The sequence below is a fragment of the Nestor notabilis genome, unplaced genomic scaffold (assembly GCF_000696875.1).
Source record: "Nestor notabilis isolate BGI_N333 unplaced genomic scaffold, ASM69687v1 scaffold2428, whole genome shotgun sequence".
Lineage (NCBI taxonomy): Eukaryota > Metazoa > Chordata > Aves > Psittaciformes > Psittacidae > Nestor > Nestor notabilis.
Window position 1 is genome coordinate 1 of NW_009941310.1, and position 26,158 is coordinate 26,158.

General features: G+C 37.6%; 1 protein-coding gene across 2 annotated transcripts; it reads left to right on the forward strand.

Moving 5' to 3' along the window:
- The first annotated feature begins 360 nt into the window (after positions 1-360).
- On the forward strand, positions 361-23,307 carry PAIP1 (poly(A) binding protein interacting protein 1). 2 transcript variants are annotated; one of them, XM_010020804.1, is made up of 11 exons: positions 361-463; positions 1,077-1,258; positions 7,211-7,399; positions 11,471-11,583; positions 15,645-15,756; positions 16,999-17,124; positions 19,486-19,592; positions 20,932-21,049; positions 21,182-21,236; positions 21,805-21,898; positions 22,910-23,307. In XM_010020804.1, exons 2-11 carry the CDS (start codon positions 1,148-1,150, stop codon positions 22,998-23,000), a joined length of 1,116 nt encoding a protein of 371 aa, XP_010019106.1. In that variant the 5' UTR covers positions 361-463; positions 1,077-1,147; the 3' UTR covers positions 23,001-23,307. The 2 variants fall into 2 exon arrangements, with proteins under 2 accessions (XP_010019106.1, XP_010019105.1); XM_010020803.1 differs by lacking the exon at positions 361-463 and having other exon boundaries at positions 1,148-1,231.
- Positions 23,308-26,158: the final 2,851 nt, after the last annotated feature.

Genomic DNA, 26,158 nt, shown 5'->3' on the forward strand with positions numbered 1-26,158 from the left:
CTGAGACTGGAGCCGTGGGGGTTCGCCCCACCTCGCCGCGGCCCAGGCGCGGGGATGTGTGATTTTTCGCACCCCCATACCTAGGGGCGGAGGAGTCACCGTGGCCTGAGGGCCGGCGCGCTGCGCACGCCAGCCACCTGCCTGGCTCCTCTCGGCATGGCACCGAGATGAGCTGCGTGGGGGCACCTGCACCTTTCCTTAGAAGAGCGGCCGTGTTTCTGTGTTACGGGCCTGTGCTCAGGTAAAGGTGTGATGTGGCACTGCAGCCGCTCACAACACCTCTCTGTCCATTTCCCCCCTTTCTGGGCCCTCACATCTGTGTGTGCATTTTATCCATCTGTTAAACCGACGGCAGATGGTTTCAGCCTTCCCCTTATTGAAGAACTCCAGCCTAAAGGTTTGCCAGAAAATAAACACGATCTAAGAGTAATACAAGGCATTGTTTGTTGGTTAGCTTTTTCAGGTAGGTATCAGGTTCTGTTTTCAATAAACAGAGGAGCTAATCCATAAAGATACATTTGGAACTCGTGGGAAATAACTGTTTTAAAAGTACTCCTACTTTCATTGTTGGTTGGTTTTTGGTTGGGTTTTTTTTTGCCAATGGTGTATGAGAATAACAGCTAAATGTCTTTGAGAATTCTGTTAAAAATTAGTGATGTCTTCCAGTTGTTGAACTTCAGAGTCTTGAATTTCTATCTGAAAAGTATGGAAAACCCACAAGGTGAGCAAGCAATAAGCAGGTTTGCTAGTTTCTCAGGTTAGCTCTTTCAGAAAGAATGTTTTCATGGGAGAGGAGAGAGCACTTTCTCCCCCCCCTTTTTTTATCCTTCCTTTTTTTATTTTCTTTCATATGAACATTGTGGTTATTTCTGTTAGGTAGAAAGACTCCTAGAGTTTGCTAATGTAAAAACCTTATCCATATTTAAGAAAAACAAAAATATATTTGAAGTAAACTTGAAAGCACTTTTATATTAAAAGTATATTTAAAATAAAAAATGTGTATTATGTGTGTACTCTATGTGAATACATACTAATTTAGTAAATTCTAAGAAAAACTCTCAACAAAAATTTTTCAGAACACCTGCCACAGACAGGAATTTCATCTGGATCACAAGATAAAGTTACAGCTCTTGATTCTGGACCAGAAATGGCTGAACCTCAGGTGGCTGCAGCTCCTGTGATAACATCAAACTTGTCTGTTAAAGCACCTGAGTTTTATCCACCAGGATACGTCCATAACTTCAATCAGAATTTTGCAGTGAGTGTTTATCTTCGTTCTTAGTATATGCCACTTTGCTTGTATTCAAATTAATGTTTTCCTGAGATCTTGTATAATCAGATAACTTGAGTGCTGCATTTGCTGAAGAGATTCCAGAAACTGGTGATAACCTCCAAGTCAGAATGTTAAGTGGTAATGGGTGAATATTATGGTGTATGTGGGAGCCTTTAGCATGAGAGATACTGCTAAAGCTTGCTGCAGATAACCATGTTACTTGTTGATTTTCCAAGCATTGATTACGTCTTTTTTGCAACTACTTCTATTGTAGTTATATCTGCACTAGATTTTAAGTAAAGGCTTAAATACACATTTATGCAGATTTCACAGTTTTTGAAGCAAGTGTGGGAGAAAGCTTGAACTTTAGCTTTTCCAAGCACAGACTTTACCTTTTTGAAATTTGTTCTACAATGGGTGTTATTGACTGTGACTTTTAATTCCTTCCTTAGAAGTGGTATTGTATCACCAAAGTGCAGAAAAATAGTGTTAGGCTTATTCCTAGCAGTTACCTACCGACATAACTAATACATTTACAGCCAGGCTAAGGGTGATTTCAGATCAATATTGTAGATGCATCATGTAATAAAAGCTGGTACTTTCTATTTTTTACTCTGTTGTCTTCAGTGTTACTGCTTCAGTAAAGAGAAAGATATATGTGAATTCTTGCAATACCCTTTTGTGCAAGCAGCCGAATTCTGGTGTTATATATAAACAGGTGGGAACAATTACTTTTACAAATACAATCAAGTGATAAAAAACCCAACAAACAATTTATAGAAACATAGAGATTTTTAATAACTTTTAGAAAAATACTTGATTTGAAAGCTGAACGTGGTGGCTTGGATTTAAAGTCTTTTCCCCACCAGTAAAACTGATGTTATCTGAATGTTACCAGCTTTGCCAGCTTACTGAATAGAATTACTGTCCTGCATAATAGAAGCCCATAGCCGATATACAACTGCTAACGAAATGCCAACACAAACATGCTTCAGTGAATGGATAATCTAGGGGGAAAATGACTACTTTGCCCCAGTACGTGTTACATGTTTTCTATAAATAAAGGATTTCCGTTTCAAGACCAAAAAAACTGCCATTTGGGTTGGCATACATAATGCATGCTTACAATTACAAAGTTTTGAGGACATCAGTGTTGCTTTTCAGCTTTTTTGCAAAAACACACAAGCATGTAGGAGTTCCTGGTTGCTGTGTTGTAGGAATATGCTATGAATGTGACTCATCTGTTAATTAAAATACCTCTTAAAATGCTAGGCAAAACCTAGAACATTTATTTGCACGTATGTTGCAGGGGCCTTAATAGTGATGTTTCAGACGTTTGTCCTTCACTATTACAGTTTTTTCATGGTTTTGGCTTTTTTTTTTTTTGGCTTTTTGACGTGTTTTTATTTTGTTTTGGTTGGGTTTTGGTTTTGTTTTTTTTTTTAATTTTTAATGATTGGATTGATTTCACTTACAATAAAAATAAGAAATTTAACGCACTTCATTATTACACAGATTTTGATCAAAAAGTTTTAAAATTCTAATCAAAGTTTTGAGAAAATTCTGCTTTTCTGACTTAATACCTTTTAGCTTTCATTTATAACATCCCCTGGAATTTTATAGATCTGAAAGCTCCATTTCTCTTCTAAAATATACAGTGTTTTTACTGTTCAGCATTTATTGTTTTAGAAATAAAGTGATGATTTCTTCTTTGATTGTACATTATAGTAATTACTATGTGTGTCCATATCACATTTGCGTATGAGATTACTTGATCACTTCCCGTTAGTTCTGATACTCAAAACTATCCGTTCCCTGTGAAGACAGTGTAAGGGGTACAGCACACAAGGCATACTAGAATTTTCAGAAAAACTTTACCGGGACTTTAGGGAATAAAGACCCCTGTGGAATTATCTGTTTCCATACAGAGGTCAGTCCAATGAGAATTTGTGGATTTCTGCAGTAGAACTGATGACTAGATTTAGGTTTGGATTGCTAGCTGGAAATGTCAGACTTGTTCTCTGGCATGGGTGTATGATAATAACATGGCTGTCACTCCATCAGAAGGGCATAATGATGTCTTCACTTCGTAGGAGTGAGATTTGTATCATTTTAGGTGGAATCCCACCATCAGCATTTGATCTGGCTTTGGTTTTTACTTCATTTAATTTCCAAAAGGAGGTTAAGCAGCCTCAGTGCTGGATTTGTATGTTTAGCCAAGCAGGAGGGTGCCACTTCTCTTCGTACAGAATGGCTGGGTGATTTTGTATAAGCAACAATCTTTGTGTTGTCCCAAAAGTGGAGTTGTTACCTGGTGTGCAGAACAACTATGTATACTCAGAGTTGAGGTATTTTATTGTCAGCTGTTTTGCAAAGTAGGGTGCTAGGTGGAAGCTCCACAAAGCTAGCACACCTTAGTTTTGTGTACATCAGGTATACACATTTCAGAGAACAGAGAAATTGCTTATCATTGGTCGAAAGTTGCCAAATATATTATTAATTAGCACTTTATTTTAGCACATATCCTTCATGAATGGGGGTGGGGAGACAGCAAGCTTTTTGGGTCCTGAATTGAGTAATTCAGCAAATCTTCCTCTGCCACATTTGCTTTTCACCCAGCTACTGCCCTTTCTTGTTGATTACTTGTTTTTCTAGTATTTGTTTTGTGTTCCGCACCTTCTGGTGCAGATGTTCTTTTATCAGTCCTTTAGCTCTGCTACCAAGGCTAAGGTGGTTAGTAAGGAATGTATTGCTTATACAAAGTCTTGTTTTTTCCAAGTGATGTTGTTAATCATAGTTTATCACCCATGGCAAATTCCATTTTCACTGTACATCATTTGTACTTAAGTTTGCAATAAATTCGTTGTAAATACATTAAGTGCATATAATCTGAAAGGGAGAAAACCATGTTCCTAAGAAGTCTGAAGAGAAATCAAATCAACAATTAATTATTAGTGATGAAGTTCCTAAGTGGAAATATTGTGAATACTTACCAGGTATAGGAAGATGGTAGTTAGCACATGTTCAGGAACTGAGCCCCAGAGCAGATTTGGCCCATGTATCTTCCTTTTTGTTACTTTACGTAAATCAGAGAAGGTTTAGTACCTACTTAGCTTTTTCACTGTTGTTTTTTTGCAACTCATGAATTGACTCTTAGTAGAAGCAGAGGCAGAAGAGAGGCAAATCCTCTCTTAGCAGAAGAGAGGCAAATCCATTATCCATTATTGGTGAATCTTTTGTTGTGAATAATCCAGAATCCCATCCTATAGCTATCAAACATAAAGGAGAAGGATTAGACCGTGTTAGCTTGACTGAGAAATCATTGAAATTCGTGGAAAATTTCTATGAGACTTTCATGGCTTTGAATCATAAATTTGTAAACTTACAGCCTCCTGTTAGCCAACTAATAAAAATAATGGGAGGGATTTGCTTTGTTTTTATTTCTTTGATAAAGTACTCAGTGCTGTCTTCTCTGTTAAAATCTGCTACTGAGAAACATGAGTGGTTTATTTCTAGAAGTTACTGGGCTAAACTTAATTATTTTTGAAGTATCAAGTATTACTTATTTAGCAATATCCAACTTTATTATGATGTTTCAGTTATTCTTTTTTCTCTCCTATTTGTTCTTTTTGCTGGCATAGTTACTAAAACCTAAATTGCATTTGGATTTGCGTATTTAGTACAGGTAGGTTAATGTGGTATAGAGCCTCTGTGTTTAGCCTTTTAATTACAAAATGGGAAGAGTGTAAGTACAGAGACACTAGTACACCAGATGGTATTGGGCCCCTTCCAGAACAAGGACATTCTCCTCCAAGACTGAATTCTTAGCAGGTAAAGATGAGAGGAAGATACCTTCTGCTCTGCTGAATGAGGACCTCCTAACAACCTGATGGCTGTCAGAAGGAGCAGCTTCTTTTACTAGTTACAGCAACAGCATTCACTGCAACCTGGCTGGAGAGTTTTCAAACAGGTTGTTTGGAGAAATGCTAGTTCATCTGTATATGACTAAGCTGCAGTTGTTGCAAAATAACATCATAGTTCTGTGGAAGAAAATAGTTCAAGTTGATTCTATGATTGTACAGAACTTTTCCTGGGGTACTTGAAATTGCCTAGTAAAAGTTGATTTCCTTGAGCAAAATAGAGTATTCAGCAAGTTACACTTAGGCCTGTTAGCCTTTATTCTTTGGCTTTTTAAGCTCCAAACCGTAAGAATGGTAGGATACTTTCACTTGGAAAGGACCTCTAAAGCTCCTTGTCTCCATTCCCCAACTCAAACTAAAATTAACTTGGACCAGGTTGTTGAAAGCTTTATCCTTATGGGTAGTAACAATTTGCCACCATTTCCATAAACCCTTTTTTTTTCACCTGTTTCTTGTGGGAAGTATTATGTGACTTTGCCCAGTGAATAACACTAAAGACAAATACTCAATTAAACATCATAGGAAATCTTTCTAGTTTTTTCTTTTATTATATTGATGTGTCTCCCATTAGCTTAAGTTGTATACCCTTATGACATGGATCTTTGAAGAATTTTGGAAAGTCTGCCTTCTTCCCCACACATTCTTCACAGGTCATGAAATTAATGTCAGTACTTGACCGTCAACAATGTGTATCTGTCTTTCTCCACAGTTCATATCCAGGAAAAAATCTTTCACAGATCCATGTTGTTTCACAGTAGAGGAGAGACTGAGGCATTTTGAAGACAGAAAGTAAATTACATCCTCTCAATAAGGGAGAAGTGGGGAAAGCGAGAATGTACTTAAAATCCTTGGCGGTGTATTTATGTCCACTAAATGAAGAAAACTGTTACCTCACTAACATTTTTAGATAATTTTTTTCTTTACAGTTCATATATGTTAAACCTTTTCCTTGTTAACTAGTAGATGAATTGACAGGTCTGATATTCTGTGTTACCCTTGTGTCCTGAATAATGATAAGTCATTTCTTTAGCAGTCCCTTTTCAGGCTCCTGCTCGCACTTCTGAAACCTATGTAAGAATGCTTTTCACCATCTTTTGTATAGTGTGACAAAGTGAATTATTTGTACTCTGTTATTACTAGTGACATCACAAAGTATCCTCCTTACTTTGCTATTCCTCTCATATGCTAGCATTGTAATACTTCAGAACAGTATTGACTTCAGATACCGTTACATATGTTCATTTCTGAATGAACAAAATTGACAGCCTTCTGTCCATCAGCAGGAGCGTAAACACGGATAAAAGTGGTCCTGTGCAAGCTCATCCTTCCTTTAGGGAGCAGGTGTGTTTACTGCCTGGTTTTTAACCTCAGTTGCTGCAAATTAATGCAATACCATTGGAATTGTTTAATTTCATGCTCTGTAATCTTTTATCCATTGTCAAGAGATGCAGATTCACTGACTTTAAAAAACACTTTCTGCATGGGGACGCTAGTCTGTATTTATTATATTTCTGTAATTTGTTCCCATTCTGCTTGTTTTGAAGCACTATACACTCTATGTAAGCCCAGAATACTTTGTTTCAAGTTCCTGATTATTTTTCCTTCTACAGTTCATATATATATGCAGCACTGTCTGCACATCAGGAATGGATGTTGAGCCTCAGTTCATTAGTTTTATTCTTAACTTATATACCTACTTTGTTGCTTAGTTAATCTTGCATCCAACTTGGCAAGCTTGTTGATTTCTTTTTCATCTGTCTTTTGGTGTGTTTTGCTGGGAGACCCTAATCTCTATAGAATGTTACCTAGTTCTTAAGATGATGGGACTCTTGGAGCTTTCTGATGCACTGAGGTTTATGTTCTCTAACAATGTTGAAGTAAAATGTGTGACAAAGATCACTATCAAGCCTGCAGAGACTTGCAACTAAGGCTATATGGTTACTTCTGGATATAGTAAGTGTAACAATGTTATTTTACGTTCCTTTTAAATAGTTGGTATATTATTTCACTGCTATAGGATTCTTCCTTTGAAGATAGATACGATGGCTATCTGACTTTGGCAGAATATGTACAAGACTTCCTAAATCACCTCACCGACCAACCAGCTTGTTTTGAAACTGAAATAGAGCAGTTTGCTGAAACACTGAATGCCTGGGTCACTTCGGGTGAAGATTTACAAGGGCTTGTTGAACTCATCTATCAGCAGGTACCCTGTGTATTCTGTCTTATAACATTGATACTGTGCCTCTATTACCTAGTGTCCAAGGTACGCATACCCGTATTATTTGTCATGTACTTGTATCTATGTAGTAGTTTAATGAATTTTTCCTTTTAGACTGGAGCATATTGGGGGAAGATTTTGCTAAATCAAGTTCAAATGGTAGCTGAAGTGTGGGATACTTGGACGATTGATAAATTTTTGTCTCCTGGCTCACATACAAGATTTGAAATTACAGTTAGAGGGAGTTATATTTGAATTGCTGTATTTCTATAGTAAAGATTGAACACACTCTTAAGCAATGTCAGTGTTAATACATTTTTATTCTATCCTGTAAAACACTTTTTTCATAATACTAAGATACTTTTAATTCCTTGATATTTTAAAAAATTAAATTCATACCTACTGTACGTGTCACCCCTTGGGAAACACTCCTTTACTGACAGACTTTCTTATTCATTTGGAATATACCTATTTCAGAACAGCATAACCAGGGGAAAGGAAAGCTCATCTAATGGTAACTAGGTCCAGTCCCATTGATGACTGTGGAAATGAGGACAGAGACCTTGAGCTGAACTCCGTACTAATTGGGGGAGCCATTGGAACAAACAACTTAATATCTGTTGCTTAGCAAATGAGCTGTTGTTACTGTCTTTTGGCCTTGCTGCAGAGTATGAAGTCACACTTGCCCTTGCTATTTATTACCTTAGGTGTCTTTCACTTTTCTGGGTTGGTTGCTTTTGAATTCTACCTTGGAGAATGCAAACTCTTATTTACCTTTTACGTGCAGATACTTGCAGAATATTTTAATCTGGGCAGGTAGAAGCTGCATGACTGACTGACCATGGTACAGAACTGTAGAGTCTCAAGTTTCTTACTGTCGTACAGAACTGATGGACATTTAATTCAGAACAGATTAGTGAGACGTGAAGATTATCCATGCTGTGTTTGGCACCATTGTTTTCTCATCTTTTATTTGAACACATGGATGACAATGATTAACATATTCCATATAACTTTATTGGAAGAAAAAGAGGGATTTATCCAATTTTTAACTTCATACAAGTTAAATAGACTCTCGTTTAATGTAAGTCTTCAGTGTTGCCTTTTTCTGTCTCCCCCTACTTAAAAGCAAGTCCAGTTGGTTGGCTGTGTCTTCCTCAACAGAGAAGCATTGAGTGTTATCGCTCAATTAGGGCTAGAGCACCTCTCCTATAAAGACAGGCTGAGAGAGATGGTTTTGTTCAGCCTGGAGGAGGCTCCAGGAAGATGTTACAGCTGGAACAGGTTGCCCAGAGAAGTTGTGGATGTCCCATTCCTGGAAATGTTCAAGACCAGGCTGGATGGGGCTTTGAGCAACCTGGTCTAGTGGCCTGGCTGAACAGGTTGATATTGTGGGAACTCGGGATAAAAAAGAGAATCTATCATCTGTAGGAGAAGGTACTGTTGCCCCGTGAGGAACACAAGGATGTTGTTGAGTTATGGAGGGAGAACATCGGAAACGTGAAGGCACAGATGGAACTAAATTTGGCCACTGCCATAAAAGATAATAAAAAATATTTTTACAGATATGTAAGCAATAAAAGGAGAGCCAAGGAGAACCTCTATCCTTTACTGGATACTGGGGGAAACCTAGTGGCCAAGGATGAGGTACTTAATGCTTCCTTTGCCTCAGTCTTCGGTAGTCACACCAGCCATTCCCAGCATACTCCAGTCCCTGAGTTGGATGGCAGAGATGGGGAGCCGATTGAAGTCCTCTTAATCCTGGAAGAAATGGTTAGGCACCTCCTGTACTCAGCACTGGTGAGGCCACACCTTGAGTCCTGTGTTCAGTCTTGGGCCGTTCACTGTAAGACAGACATTGAGGTGCTGGAGCGGGTCCAGAAAAGGGCAGCAAAGCTGGTGAAGGGTCTGGAGCACAAGTGTGATGAGGAACAGCTGAGGGACATGGGGGTCTTTAGTCTAAAGGAATAGCTGTCTCTACAGTTACTTGAAAGGAGGATGGAACCAGGAGGTAGCTGATCTTTTCTCACTCGGTAACAAGCAATACAATAAGAGGTAACAGCCTCAAGATGTGCCAGGGGAGCTTTAGGTTGGATATTAGGAAAAATTTCTTCACAGAGAGGGTGGTCAGGCATTGGAACAGGCTGCCCAGGGCAGTGGTGGAATTACCATCCCTAGAAGTGTTCAAAAACCGTGTAGATGTGGCTGTCTGTGACATGGTTTAGTGATGGACTTGGCAGTCCTGGGTTAAAGATGGCAGATTTACACATGCTAGCTGTAAAGAAAAAGACTAAAATGAATGAAACCCAAGTCCTGTACACTCTTCCCTTTGTCTGTCTGTCAGGTATCTCAGCGTGTCTGTAAGTATTAACTATATACTTCTCCTTCTTCTTCCTAACCCATTTATGTCTCTGTACAGAGTGAAGTGTTGGTTCTCATGTTTTCCAAAAGTTGGACACTCTGACATTATAGCTTAAGAATCTTGGCTGTTGTATAGTTAATACACCAACTGAAATTTCTGAAGATAGGTGTTGGTAGATTAGCCTTCTGCTTAGATTGTGACTATTTTGAGTTAGATATAATCTGGGATTGCCAGCAACAAAGTTCAAAAAATTCGTGTGTGTGGTTGGTTGGTTGGGGGTGTGTGTCAGGAGAGAGAAATGAAATTAAAGTGATGTATTTTGCTTTGTAAAGTGGGAACACCTCTTTTAGTCCAAGCAACTAATTGAACCAAAGCACCAAAAAGCTCATTAGATATTTCACATGCCTCTTACTGGAAACTAGATTCTATTTTACTGTCTTAGTTACATTAACTTATATCTTCCAAAAACACTTCAGTTTTTACCAGCAACTTTACACACGTAGTACAGTTACAGTAAGTGCATTTTTCTCTGCTTGTAGAAGGTAATTAGCAATAATGCATTGACATGCTAATGGCAAAATGCTTTTTATTTGAATGTGTTAGAAGCAGAAGCATGCAAGCATATCTATAGTGCTCATAGATGATCAAGATGTAAAAGGAATGTTCAAAGATGATTCAGCCATGGAAGAAGTTTAATGAATTCTTGATAACCCTGTTTTCTTTTTGGCAAAGCTGCTGGAGTTATTTACACCAGAGCCTCTTTTCACTGAAGTTGTATCTGAGAAATAATCTCTAAGAAAAGCATTGTTAGAAGATAGTTTAAAATAATTGAACAGTAATAAACTGCCAAAATAAGGGGATGTTCTGCATTAAGTTCTAAGAGAGGTTGCATAATAGACACTGTTGAATTCTCGATTGCTTTTTTCCAGCTTGAAATTTTAAAGTATAACATTTAAAGCAAAATATTTTTCAGACAGTGTATAACTTAAGTTGTAGAATTTCATTACTGCCACCTGTTTTTAGATGACAAAAGTGTAAATGTTCAGAGTAATGTGACTTGTTTTAGAAAAAAAGACTCATCAAGAGCTATTAACTGTAATGATAATAGTCTTAACCTCTGAATCAGGAGTTCACTATTCTGCAGATTGCTGGAGTGTGTACAGGACAAAGTATTTGTCTTTACTTGCCATGTTCTTGTACTTTTTCCCTGGGCATTCATTATTGCCAAGAATAGTTTCTGGGATAAACAGCCCTTTGAATGAAGGAGACTTCTTGTTGTTGTTGTTGTTGTTCCTGCTGTTTTGATACACTCCTTGTGAGAGAGTGTGTCCTTGGAAAAATGTTTTATTGTGCACTCTTGATTTTTCATATAAACAGTTTATAAGTGACCTTCAGACACTTTTTGGTGTAGGTTATAACGGAGGAGCACAGTTGAGACGCACAGGATAATAGTGGCTGTTTTCTTAAAGCCACAAAATCACAGTATATGTATTTTCAAGTGCAGAAATGCATTTAGCAGAGTGTTAGTGAGATGCAAAAATTAACATGACAAATAGTAATTATTAATCTTCTGCTCTTCAGTTGTCCTATCACTTGTTGTTAAGCAGTTTTCAAAAAAACTTTTAAAGATACTTCCTGATAGCCAAATAATGAGTTTATGAGTAATTTATTTTTTTCCACTTTTATTTTGGAAGGCCACATCTGTCCCAAATTTTTCGTACATGGGAGCACGGTTGTGTAACTATCTATCTCACCATCTAACCATTAGTCCACAAAGTGGGAACTTCCGACAGCTGTTACTTCAAAGGTCAGTATGAGTATGTCATTTTAAGCCTGTTACTTTCTCAGGTTACACGTCTTCTTACTTTGTATGTAACTCTTAGCATCATGTGCAAAGAGGTACCTGTATAAAATAGAAGTTTAGATTGAGGATTATTAAAGCACAGGTACATACTGGATATCAAATACATATATTTTAAAATATTTTATAATAGGAGAACAGGATTCCATTTGGAGTTCTGTTGGCTCTTTTGAACTCAGTATCTCAGACTGATCCCAAATTACAGGGTAAATTGGAAAGCTAGTCAACTTTGGAAGTATACTAAATGCACATATATGTACTCTCCTTGTCCTTTGACCCTTGCCAAGACTCATTTCATTGTGGATTTTGGTGTTTTGTTTTTTTTTTCTTTAATTACTTTTCTGGCTGGAGTTGCTGTGTAAGGTTTATTCATTGATCAGCTGACTGACTTTCTGTCTGTGAAGTGGGTGCATAAAATACAGAAGAATACATTTCTTCAGTTTTCAGTTTCCACAGAATTCCTAGGGCTTACAGTTCAATAATGACTAGGCTGTGTGGTTGACAAAAAAGTAACATTTTTTTAAATGGACTATTTCCTTTTAAATCTTACTGCATCACATTTGAAGCAGTACACTTTACTATTTCAGAATTCTTTAGAAATTAGCCTTTTTCTCTTTAAGGACTTTTGGCTTTATAAGCTTCAGGCTTGCTTCTTGTTTTAGAAGTTTCACTTAGTGCACCAGTGTTTAGGAGCAAAAGCATGAAAAACTTCAACAGCAATGCATTACGATGATCTTTCATCCAGAGCGGTAACTTCTGGAATGTCATGGTTGAAGACAGTAGGTAGCTAAAAATGATACAGCCACTTGCTTACTCTCCCTGCCCCTCAGGAGGATGGAGGAGGCACCTGGGAAGAAAAGACAATCTGATAGGACACAAATTGAAGGAAAAATAATAATAGTAAAGCCAAGTGGCTTGCTTAAATGCAGTGCATGTTTCACATTCATGGATAACCTGTCCAATAGTGTCCATGGTGAAATCTGCCCCTCAATCACAAGCCCATCTATATGTTGCATCTCTTCCTTGATGGCTTGCATGAGCCCACTGGGTTAAAAATAATTCACCCTTATGTTGCCAGTCTAAATCCACCTGAGGCACCTCAATCTTAGCAGCCTGATCCACCTTTTGGTTGTTTTGATGTTCTTCAGTGGCCCAGCTCTTGGGTACTTGAGTATCTATCTGCATGGCATACTTTTACAACAGTATGCCATACCCGAGCAGCAGTCATAACTGCCTAGCCTCGGGACTGATCTCTGGATGGTATTCTTAAATAGTTGTTTAACTCTGAGGACATTCAGGACACATTCAGGAGACATAGCAATAGGATCGTGCTGGTTTGAACATCCTTAGAATATTCAAAATTCTCGAGCTATTATAGTTAGCCTGGAGAAAAAGGGGAAGATGGAGGAAGGTATCTCCTCCAGGAGAAAGGGAAGATGGAGAAATATTATCTCTGCCATTGGCTCTCTTTGAGAAAAGTAAAAGATGTAATTACTGATAGCTTCCGATAGATGGCTCCCGAATTACGGAGACGAGGCAAGGTTGAGTAGGTGAGACCAGATGAGTCTCGCAAGCAGCAATTTTATCGTATCATAAGCCAGTGTTACAAAGTACAACAAAATGTTAACCTTAACCCATCCCCCAGAGTTGATAAACGTCACAACAGGCAGCATGTACAGTAAGTAAGATGTTACGTACCACAACTCCGAGAACACACGCAGCAACTCTGAGAGAAAATCAGTCAATATTGTGACCAGTGACTGTTAAACTCAAATAATGAATGCTTATAGTAAATTTTTTTTAACACACTGTGGTCAGATCTGTTGTTAGCTCAATCCTTTGTGCCCCATGTTGGGCTCCCAGAAGGACTGTCGTGGTTTAACCTGACAGGTAGCTAAATGCCTCACAGCCACTCACTCGCTCCTCCAGTGTACTCACGTAATTAAAGCAGCAGCGTGCTATTAGCATTATTCTCATACTGAAGCCAATCCACAGCACTGTACTGTAGCAGCTACCAGAAAGAAAATTAATTCTATCCCAGCTGAAACCAGGCCATGGAGAAACTGGAAATACTTACATTTTCCCTCTTCCCAACAGGAGCCTTTTTGTCTTCAAAATTATGACTTTATCTTGGGGTTTTTTTAAATGTTTGTTACCTGAAGATGAAGGAAATAACCTGTTACGGTTGGGTTATCAGGTTTCTGGTGTTTTTTTTTAAGCCAACCCAATAGATAACATCCATTTTGGCACCCTGCTTATGTTTTTATTATTAATATGGATGTAATTGGGAAGGGGGATAAACAAACTAACATTATAACCACAGGGAGCTCCTCTTCTGTTTCTCAGCCCAAGTTTCTACTTTAAGCAGCTGAAATAGAAAATGTAGATTTTTCAGTTTCTCTAGTGTTTCTTAATCGACTGCATGACCATTGAAAGTACATTAGAAGTTGTCTGGCTTTCCTTTATCTCAAATATTTTTTAATTCTGTTTTTGAACTGCTATGTAAGCTTGTATTTTTGGCACAGTTGTTGAATACTAGAAAAATTATCTCTCAGCCATATTATCTTAATCCTCTGTATTTATATCTAGATTATAGAATCATGGAATGGTTTGGTTCGGAAGGGACCTTAATAATCATCCAGTTCCAACCCCCTGCCATCAGCAGGTACACCTTCCACGAAAGTAGGTTGCTCCAAGCCCCTGTGTCCAGCCTGGCCTTGAACACTGCCAGGGATGGGGAAGCCACAGCTTCTCTGGGCAACCTGTGCCAGTGCCTCAGCACCCTCATAGTAAAGAACTTGTTCCTAATGTCTAATCTAAATCTACCGTCTTTCAATTTAAAGCCATTCCCCCTTGTCCTGTCACTGCTTGCACTTAAAAAAGTTTCTCTCCAGATATCTTGTCAGCCCCTTTATGCGCTGGAAGCTGCTCTAAGGTCTCCCTGGAGCCTTTTCCAGACTGAACAATCCCAGCTCTTTCGGCCTGTCTTTGTAGGAGAGGTGCTCCAGCCTTGCACTTAAAAAAGTTTCTCTCCAGATATCTTGTCAGCCCCTTTATGCGCTGGAAGCTGCTCTAAGGTCTCCCTGGAGCCTTTTCCAGACTGAACAATCCCAGCTCTTTCGGCCTGTCTTTGTAGGAGAGGTGCTCCAGCCCTCTGATCATCTTTGTGGCCCTCCTTTGGACTCACTCCAATAGCTCCACATCCTTCTTATGTTGGGGGCCCCAGAGCTGGACATAGGTGGAGGTGGAGTCTCACCAGAGTGGAGTTGAGGGGGAGAATCACCTCCCTTGACTTGCTGGTCACGCTTCTTTTGGTGCAGCCCAAGGTGCAACTGGCTTTCTGGACTGCTAGTACTTGTCAGCTGATAATCAATTTTTCATCCACCAGTACCCCCAAGTCCTTTTCCTCAGGGGTTGTCTGAATGCACCCAGCCAATATCCATGTTTGGGATTGCCGCAACCAAGCACTTGGCCTTGTTGAACCTCAGGAGTTCTGTACTCACCCACCTCTCAAGCATGTCAGGGTCCCTCTGAATCACGTCCCTCCCCTCCAGCATATCACCACACAGCTCAGTGTCACGAACTATGCGTCACTGTCACTTAAAATGGTGAGATAAAGAATTTATTGAGTAAGTGTAAAGGCATCTAAGACAATGTGGTCAGCACCCTGAAAGGAGGAATATGTCTTTCAGAGTATATCTATTTTTGTGGACATTTGGCTGCCTCTGTTAAACTTCCTGGACTTATATTCTAATATATAAACTGTGTAACTGTCTTCTAATTTTTTCATGTTGTAATTTGCTCTATTTCCTTTTGCTATCTCCGATTTCAACGCTTGAAAACATCATCATGTAATCGTATGTATTCATCTAAAAAGAGACAAATCCACAGTGTCTTTGTGAAGTCCTCTCATTTCCTTCACAAATTGTACTTGCCAGCATTCTGTTAAGTAAGTAGCATGTTAAATACATTGGGATGTCTACAGATTTATGATTTTATTTTTACAGGTGTCGAACAGAGTATGAAAACAGGGATGCAGCCACCAGGGGAGATGAGATTACTCAGAAAGAGTTTCATGCCTTTGTGCTGTTCCTAGCTGAACTCTACCTTAATCTAGAGGTAAGAAGAAAGTCGCATGTGATGTGGTTCTTTGTGAATTTTTTGTTGTCTTCAGGTAAACACTGTAAATGGCATGTAATTTGAGCTGTTTTTTCCTAAAGGGAGAGGGGAATAAATTAAAAGAACTTTAGAACAGTTTCATTATAGTGTATGTCCAGGAAATAGGACAAGATCAGTAGAAGTTTATAAAGATATTTTCTGTAAGTGTAAGAATTCATAAGAAGAATGAACCACAACCACCTTTGGAATGCAGCTTCTGGTATTTTCTTTAGAGTGGCAAAACCCCCAAATGAGTACGCTTAACCAACACAGGAAATGTTACAACCTTGCAGAAGCAGATCAGGATTGATAACCCATGTAATTCAGTATCCAGTCACCAATAGGACCTATTAGCAAAACCTTGAGGAAGATGTGGGGATCCTTAAAATGAGCAATTAAAAATGCAGGCCTTTAAAGATATTTCTTCTGAAGGTTGAGCCCTTGGCTTATGCATTAAGCATGTAATCTTGTATTTAGGTTGGGGGTTTTTCTGTATCTGTAACACGTACAAAAAAGTTTATGTACACTTACAGCTTCTTTGACTCTTACACTTGTGAGTTCAGTAAGATCACTGCCATAGTGTACATTAATATATTTTTAGCAGGATTATTTCAACAATTTAATTTAAGCAAACAATATAAAAAATGTTCTTCTGGCATGAGGAAAGAAAATAAATGTGTGACTTTTCCATTTCTGTTTGTACGTAGACCTTGAAATCTGCTTTTCACTTGCTAGAAGTACACAGGAAAATTTGCAGAGGGCTTTGGGGGAGGAGGAGTTGTCCAGTTCTGTGGAACATACAATTTATTTTTTAAACCATTTCCTGTACTTTCTGAAATACATAATGAGCACCTTCCAGAAGTAAGCCACTACAGCTGCAGAGAATACATACTGTAGCATGGGAAAGAACATGGGGTTCTGGGATTTTGTGGACCATTTGCCAGACATTTGGTAGCTTTTCTAAGCAATTTACTAGCAAACAAAATGCTAGGCATGCATTGTTATGTATATGTCAGAATTGTAAGGTGTTCTCAAAGTCTGTGTTTTAAAACAATTACAGTATTTGGAATATTTTTCCAGTTAAAGAGCTCAACTATGTTGATCACGAACCAAATCATACAGCATTCAAGAGAGAAAATGTGACTAAATTGGTTTCTAAAACTTAACTCTCTTAAATTTGTTGTTGTTGGGGGTTTTTTGCAGATTAAAGGAACAAAGGGACAGGTAATGCGAGCAGAAATTCTTCAGGAAGGCCTTCGGGAATTACTAAATGCGCTCTTCTCTAATCCTGTGGACAGTAACCTGATATGTGCAGTGAAACTGCTGAAGGTGAGCCAGTAGTTTTAAAAGAAAAAATAATCAAGCTTTTTAACCTTCCTGCCTTTGGAAGCAGTGCGGAAAACTGCAAATGAGGAAGTGTTTATAGGGTTTTATGCATTACATCATCAACAGAGGAAGCTGTACTTGTTAGCTGGGATTTTTCGCTTAGTACCATTATGAAATTGAGCCAACAAAAAAGTAGTGTAAGATCTAAAAGTAAAATGCAAGGATGTTCTGTACATACAAGAGCAATAGAACTGAAGCCAAGATGCAGAGGAGTAAGCAGTCACTTCAGGTCTTCTTTTGCTTTTTCTGGTGTGGGAGAAGAACTGTAACCAATTTGAATGAATTGTGGGGTTTAGGATATGTTTTCTGTTCTGAAGGATGCTCAGTCGTTAGCATCTGCTGCTTTTTGTGGCAAAAGGTTCTTGGTACCAGTTACTTCATACTGTATTGTCTGTATCATTGCTACTGCACAAATAAATATATTCCTCTTTCATGATGAAAACAAACCTCTTTGCTCTTAAAACTTTCCTTAAAAAAAATGGTAACCTCTGCGCAGGGAGAAACTTTTCTCTTTGATACCCATGATTATAATCATAGTTGGGAAAGCGCTATTATAGGAATGAAAGTTGAAAGCTAAACAGTATTTTTTTGGATTTTAGTTTCAAGGTGGGGAAGGGGAGGGTGATTGATTGTTTAGTTGTTTTTACCTCATTTTTCCCTCTTCTTCCCACGCCACTATTTTTCAGACTCTTCTATCTTGAATTTCAATTCTGGAAGCTTCTTTTGATATGGTGAATAGGGAAGAGAGGTTTTACATCTTCCAGTTTAAACCTTTCATTTGAAGTTTGGATGTTTAAACAGGTTGCTTCAAAGCAAAAATGTGAGGTTGTATTCAATGAGCACGATCCCTCCTGTGGCAAATCCTTATGTTGGCAGTGCTTGCTGGAGGCAAGGCTCATTGAAGGACTTTCCAAAAAGGCAGTATGCAAACCAGGAGGCTTTCCAGTGCTGCTGGTTTTTATAATCGTTCTCAAAAGATGGAGGTCTCACTATTTCTGTGAATGTTCTTGGAATATTTACTTGACTTCACAGCATCCATTCAAAAATAAAAGACAGCAATCTAAATTATTTTATGACACAGTGCTAATCTAAAAGGTGTTACGGAACACAGTTGTTTTGGGGTTTTTTGATGAAAGTGTTTTCTGGTGTCTTACAGTACCTACAAATGTTAGAGTATACGTGTAGCTAGATTGGGCTACCTCATGAAACAGAATCACACAGAATCACAGAATTGTTAGGGTTGGAAGGGGTCTCTGGAGATCACCTAGTCCAACCCCTTGGCTTCACTACTGAAGCAGTAAATGTATCCTGTTGTCTTTTCCATTTAATATAGTGATAGATACAGGTGTTTTACCTGTTTGTTTTGCAGTATGTTTATTTTTAATTAAACCTCCTTTGTGCTACTATCTAATTGTATAGGATCAAGGTAGAACTGCAGTAGAAAATTTGGAATACCTGACAAATGCTGACCAAGATGCTTGCTTTTATCTTTGCATTTTATTCCTTTGTATCATCAGGTGCCATACCAAGCATTTTGGAAAGTGTAGTATTTATGCTGAGTAAATCAGGAATTGCTATAACTTTGATCATAGAGGCAAATTATTTTTCTTGTGATTTAACTCCTACTGTGCAATTACTGGGCAGCGAATTACCTATTTTTAACAGAAAAGGCTTTCATCCACAGCAGTTCTAGACTATCTGCTGCTAAACTCTCTCAGCAGCAGCTTCAGCCTCACAGATTTTACGGATTAAAATTCAGGCTGGCTTAATTAGATAATTCCTGGCTCCTCATAGATACCCAGGTGAAATTCTCTGGCATGTGTGATGCTAGCTAAGTTGACTGAAGTGTTTCTAACGTTTATCAAACTGTTCGTTACTCTCAGGTAAGCTAGTGGCATTATCTGCAAAAATGTCTTCTTTTTTTATAGCATATACTTAAGTAAAATCTGACAAATGTCATTGAAGAGTTGTTTCATATCATATTTCAAGACTGAAAGGAGAGAGGTGGTTATGAACTTCTAGGTGACATAAACATTGGACATAGAGCTACTATACTGCCTGTAACCTAAAATAAACTATTTACAAGGTCTTTTAATCTGTTTAGCAAACAGACGTTGGCAATTGGGAATGTCAGTCCTCAAGTAGTCGCTCAGTGCATCTAAACGTTATGAATTGTTACAGAATCTGTTCTGTTGACAGTTTATTAATGTTTTGTAATTTTAAAAAAAAAAAAAACAAACCTAAAAAAGACTCCAAAACAAAAAAAAAAAAAAAACCAAACCAAAACTAATCCCATGTCTTTAGTTGACAGGCTCAGTTTTAGAAGATGCCTGGAAAGAAAAAGGAAAAAGTGATATGGAGGAAATTATTCAGAGAATTGAAAATGTTGTGTTGGATGCAAACTGTAGCAGGTGAGAAGATAAATTTATGTGCAGTGTTTTGTTTTTATATTAAACAGAACACCTTAATCTTCAAGAACAATGAACAACACATCCAAAACATTTTAAAAACTTATGTTTATGAGAAGATAGGGAATGTTTGGGTTACTTCCAATGTATAAAATCAAGTATTTCTCAGTTGAGGAGGTTTGGGGAGGTTGTTTGAGTTTTGGTTTTGTTTTTAATTTTGTATTTTGGTAGGTATGTGTGTCCACAGTAATGATTTTTTTTAATTACTTTTTTTTTAACATTTTAGATTTTGAAATCTTTCCTAACTGCTTTAGTTTCTAAGAGCAAGTATATATATACAAGGAGACAACAGTGGTGATATCTCATAGTTTATACTTTTAAATATTATTTTAACAGTATTAAATATGTAACATTATTAAATATATAAAAATAACTATAAATGTAATGGCAAAGTGAAACTTGGTTTGATTTTGTTTTTTCTGGAGAGCATGGTCTTACTGCAGTCTGGAGAAAAATTAGTGGTATCAACTGTATGGATGAGGTTATCTGATTCTTTTGTACTTCATCCTCAGCTTCTGGCAAACTCCCTAAAAACCTATAGAGGGTCCAGGCACTATGACCTGATCTCTTGCCATAAAGAGAGAGGCCAACAGGTAGCTTCTAGCATCTGTGGGTTGTAATTGAGCTGTCCCACAGGGAGGATGAGGAAAATTTTGCATCAGAAAATTGGTATCATAAGCAGAGGCTTCAAAGACACAGAAGCACAAACTTTCTTTAATAAAGAAAAGAAGTGAAGATTTTATTTATTCCTTAATGAGAGTCTTCTCCATGGAATTGCTTAAAAGAAGAAAGCAGTTTCTCTTATTTTAGGGGTGATACAACTCGTGATACCTAATGTATTGGAGACATTACTTGTCACTGTTGACTGCAAAATTACAGTGTGATTAAGAGGGCTAAAGTTAGGAGCATAAATTAGATTATTAAATACAATTTGAAGATCATCTGCCTGTTTTTCCTAGTGCAGTCCTTTTACCAGAAAAACTTGTGCTGCAGGTTTGGTATCTTGATAGAAACTATAGCAATTTCTGTTTCATATGGGCTCCTTACTTCACCACAGAGGAAGTGGTGAGGGTGAGAGTCTTATAATAGACACTTAAAGCACCTAGACTTACAGGGGAAAAAAATTAACTCAACATTATCTGTAGACTGGACCAGATTTTGTCCTTTTTAGAGCTTTTGGGAGGGGATTTAACTATGTAGTATTTGTGAGATATGAGAAACCCAATTTCCTGCTTAGCACAAAACATTCTAACTTTCGTAGTGCTGCTTTTTTTTATTTCAGAGATGTGAAACACATGCTTCTGAAACTGGTAGAACTGCGATCAAGTAACTGGGGTAGAGTTCATGGAACTTCTGCACATACAGAAGCTACCCCTGAAAATGACCCTAACTACTTTATGGTACGAACATACTGACACTTCCGTTCCTTAATTTAATGTGAATTTAATTTGGTTCGTAGACAGTCACGTTGCTGAAAACTACAAAGCTGTCTCTCCAAATACATATAACTTTCTGTGTAACTTTATTCTTAGAATGAGCCAACATTTTACACTTCTGAGGGTGTTCCTTTCACTGCAGCGGATCCAGGTATGTCACCAGCTTAGCATATCTTTCTTCTCAATCTTTAAAAAGTTATAATCAATTTTGTCCTGATTGTGCTTCAAACTTCTGAAACCCATACAAATTAAAAGACAAAATTATGTCTGAATTTCTGACTTTGTGTACCCCATGCCTTATTCTACATTAAAAGAAAATAAATGTTTGACATGGAAAGTATGTATTTGAATTCCTGTTGTTCAGAAGAATTTGTGCCATAGTCGTCAGCACTTGATCTCTACAGAAAGCCAGAAATCTTCAAGTCTTTTTTTGTTGTTAGTAGCAAAAAAGTTTGGTTTTTCCTTGTTTTCCTTGTTTTCTGTAATCTGAGCACAGTGTGGCATGAAATCATTTGACGTAGACATCTGTGCTGGGAAGTTAACTATCGTGCTTAAATGTCGATTCATGTCCTGAGAAAGACAGTAGCTGGAGATTTTTCTATAAAACATTTCATACCATTTATGGTTTCATTAAATAGGTTATTTTCAAACCATACAGATGTATGGTAATTTGGAGGACCAGTTTTATGTATAATTCAATCTCATTTTTGCTTTGCCAGATTATCAAGAAAAATACCAAGAGCTGCTTGAAAGAGAGGATTTTTTTCCAGAATATGAAGAAAACGGAACGTTTCTGCCAGGACCTGGAGATCCGTATGTTTTGGTTTTGAGTGATAATTTCATTTTTTTCTTTTTTGTTGGTTTTTGGTTTGTTTGAGGGGTTTTTTTTGATACTAGTTCTTTTTACTGCAGACTCAGGAATCCAGTCTTGACAAAAATAAAACTAAATAATTTTTAGTTAGCTCTACAATGGAGGTTAGCTGTTTTGTAATCACACAAATTTGAAACATTTTATATTTATCCAACTGAGCGGGGTAATTAGAATTCAGATACTCATATACATGTACAAACACTTTCCTGCATTAAAAAAAATAAAATAAATAAATTTGCAAGTAAAAGGAAGCAGCAGACTTTTCAAGTGTTGGTAGTGAGACAAACTGAATTCACTTGACTGATGTGCATATACATCCCAGCTAGAGATAATTACAGAATGTTCAGTCTCTCAAAGGGACGGGTTTGTTACATTTCTTTCCTTAGGATAAGTAGTATTCCTTCCATAGTTACTCAGTATTCCTTTGGAATTAAGGTTGCCTTCTTTCATGTATCAACAAAAAGGAATGCAGGGTTTTTTATATGAACAGATTTTTTGATTAATGTGCAACCAAGGCAGTGGATGCAGTATTTGAACTACAGTGTTGACCAACCAAAAAATATGTTAATATGATGCTAATTATGGTTTTTCACAAATAGATCAGTACAGATGCATTATTATATTTTATGAAGCATGGAAAACACTATTGCACTTTCTGTCATCTCAGGAACTATTTCTGTTTTCAAAACTGTGGACACAGTAAGATGATCCAAAATGGTCACAAGCACTGTCACTATTTGTACCATATCCATGCTCCTTTGAGGTTTCTGTTTACTTGTTTTCCTAGTACCCATGTTTTTTTCCTCTTCATCCTCTTTAAGAAAATGTCATAGTTAACAGCTGTTTATAGAGATGTGTTTTATTTTTTGACGTCTACATCAATGTTTCTGAAAAGCTGTACTTAACATCTTTGGTGATTTAATGATTTTTTTTTTCTTTTTTTTTTTTTTAAGGTATTTTGATGACATTGATGATGAGATGGATCCAGAAATTGAAGAGGCGTATGAAAAATTCTGTCTAGAATCAGAACATACAAGAAAATAGTGAGATGTTACACATTAATGTTAGTTTATTAAGCCACTTTATGGTTAGAATTCATGGGGATAAAAACATTTGTACCAAAACAGGGAGCTTGAGTTTCTCCAAGTACTAAAGTTACACAATTTTCATTAACAGAAACTGCCAAAAATTGTAAACTCATGCCCTGTATCTTAAAATGTTGTGTATATAATCATAGTTTATTTTATGTACAGGTATATGAACAATGTTTTGGCTGCAATAAAAATTATTTTAAAATTATCATAACTGAAATTACAATCTAATGGGGAATTATTCCATAAAATTTCACTTGAGGAGAAAAGGGGAAGAATAACTTGATCTGAACTTAATTGCTTTCTTGCTTGTTCCAGTATACACTGGGATTTAGTCATCCTTTTGAAAGATACCCACTTTTTTTTCTTTTCCCCCTGAAAAAAGCATGATCCAAATACAGTTGGGTTTTGGATGAGGTATTTTTCTTTTGTTTTATTTTTTCCCCTGTAGATTACAGCCATGAGAAGTGATCTGTGAAGGCTTTGTTTTGTGGGGGGTTTTGTTTTGTTTATTTCATGGTTTTTTCTTTCCCAAAACCTGTACAGGTGAGGTCCAGATGTTCTTGGTTTGGTTTTGGTTTTTTTTTTTCCTCCCCCTGGTACAAACAATGTTCTATGTTGATAGGTGAGAAAGCCAGCAGTATTTTGGAAGTTGGGTGCTTTCAAGGTCTTTGGTTTAGATAAGCTTATTTTCAACTTCTACAAGCAAAACCTATCCTTTAATTTGCTGTGTTATTGAAGAGTATACAAATGTAGTTATGTTTTAACCCATGCTTCTCAAGAGTTTGTGCAGTGCTCAATATAGAGTTTTGGTTTTCTTTTCAATGTATCTAACATGTCTAACCTTCTGGTAACTCTTCTAACTTACTTTATTCTAATTTTATGTAGTTTAATTTTGTAGTTGGAGTAAATTCATGTGTTTCATTAATGTCAACATTCTGAAGCCAACTGCTCTTCTTTTGACCCCATATAATCATGTTACCTTTCCTAGGATACTCTGTTATTGTTGTTGCCAAACTCAGTTGTACTGTTTCCTGTTATCTGTTACTGGTTAGATTGAGTAGAACCCCTTACACACACAAAAAAAAAAAAAAAAAAAAAAAAAAAAAGGAAATATTTCCCAAAAGTTAGCAACTATAAAGAACACATGTTGTAAATATGCATGTAAATAATTCTGGTAATATTTCACTGTTACTTGTTTGATTAAATAACTTGTGCATCTGCTATGAGTGAGCACTGACTGTTTTCTTTATGTTCATTTAACATACTTATTTAGGTTGAGGTTTTGGAAAATAAAACTTGACCAGCTTTGTTGCCTTTGGTATAATTTCACTACATTTTTTGCTTTAGAAAAAAAAAAAAAGGTTTTTTTGGTCCTTCTTCTGTCTCCCCTTCACCTAATACCCCTGTTTTTCTTTAGACAGTTGCAGGGAGTATTATCTTTTAATACTTATTGGAAAAATAAAATTTAGCAAAGAGCAGTGTGCTCATAAGAGCTATATTAGCATTTCAAAGTCTCTAGAATAAATTCAGAATCTAGAAAAGTGAAAATTAAATTAGATGATTTTCACATACACATTCTCAAAGGTTTAGCATGTTTCTCATACAAAAATTTGAATCCAAATACAGGTCAGACTTCCACTGACTTTACAAGCAGATGTCTTACAGAAAACATATTTACTGAAAACTTGAAGTCCCAAGGAACAAGTATTCATATATGCATTATGGTAAACTGATAGCATCTTCAAGGGACTCCACTTTGTGTTTTAGTTTTGCATCTTTTGTAGTGTGTCTTTTTGTCTGTAATGTAGCTGTCGGACTCCAGTTGTATACCCTGTCAGCTTGTGGAGACAGTGTGTCTTACCTGTAGGTAAGAAACAGGGCAAGTCATCCTGTACAAAAATGTTGGTAACTACCAGCAATGCTGGCAAATAAAGTGACACTTCTGTTCAAAGCGGTGGAGATGGTGGTGGTCTCTGCACATAGGAAGCTTTGCAAGAGTTTTAAGCCCATACTCCAGAAAAATTTGGTTTTAACTCTGTCCTTCTGCGTAAGGAAGACAGGATGATCTTGGCCTTAAACCCTTGACAATCCTCCTTACTTGTCTTAAGCCTCATGGGAGTCTAACACAAATTAGTGGTGGTGGAATGAGATGTGAGAGAGCAAAGCCAGCAGCAGGTTTTGCACCATCATAGTCACCATTTGCTGCTTGTCTGCCTGCTTTTAACTGCTGATAGGGCTGTGCATGACAGAGATGAGTCTTGAGAGGTTTAAAGATGATTTCACCTGACTTTTCAAGTGCACTGTGTGAAAGCGTTCCTCATCTGCAAGTTTCTGAACAATACCTTGCAGATATACAACCCTTAAAACGATTTCTTTGTGACATAATGGTAAGCCAGTGAAGGCATGGAAGCTTGGAAAGCAAACTTTGGGAGAAGTGAAGCAAACTTCCTTAGCACTGCTTCTGAAAAGAAACACACATTTTTACACATCATATTTACACATGACCAAGCTTCGCACATCAGAAAAAAAATATATGTCACTTAACTGTAAACCGTCGAGCCACTCACAACAGCTTTGATTACGCTGTAAATACCGGGCGGGGGAAGAGAGATGTATATTTCTTCCAAAAAGGCAGCTAGGCATAATTTTTAAACTGGCTTTTAAACGGGAAGTTAGTCTTTCAGTCCATTCAGCTAGGGCTTCTGCAACCCAGTTCTGAGGACACAGGTACCTGTTAGATTGCCCTGCCCTGTGAATGCATACGTGCAGAGGAGCAGTAACCGGACAGTTACGTACCTATAACCTGTCCTCGGGATATGTGGCAGATCGACCATTGGCCTACTCATTTTCGTGAGGTGCTCCTGTGGGAAGGCAAGAAGAGAACACGCTCTTGTAGAGCAGCTGGTGTGCTACATGGGGAGGCAGGAGTGTCTGCTGGTGCTGTGCCCCACGTACCCCTGCTGTGTGTCAGGGCATTTGCTGAACAAGGTGTATCTTAAAGCACAGGTACAGGTCTCAGCAGAAAAGGACCTGGGGGTGCTGATTGACGGAGCTGAACATGATCCAGCTCGTGCCCGGGCAGCCCAGAAGCCAACCGCATCCCGGGCT

What these genes read in the sequence shown, in the direction of transcription:
- PAIP1 (XM_010020804.1), top strand. Translation starts at nt 1,148, where the DNA reads ATGGCTGAACCTCAGGTGGCTGCAGCTCCTGTGATAACATCAAACTTG. An exon ending in TTTCACTGCAGCGGATCCAG is followed by an intron (nt 21,237 to 21,804) that starts GTATGTCACCAG and finishes TTGCTTTGCCAG; the next exon opens with ATTATCAAGAAAAATACCAA. An exon ending in CTGCCAGGACCTGGAGATCC is followed by an intron (nt 21,899 to 22,909) that starts GTATGTTTTGGT and finishes TTTTTTTTTAAG; the next exon opens with GTATTTTGATGACATTGATG.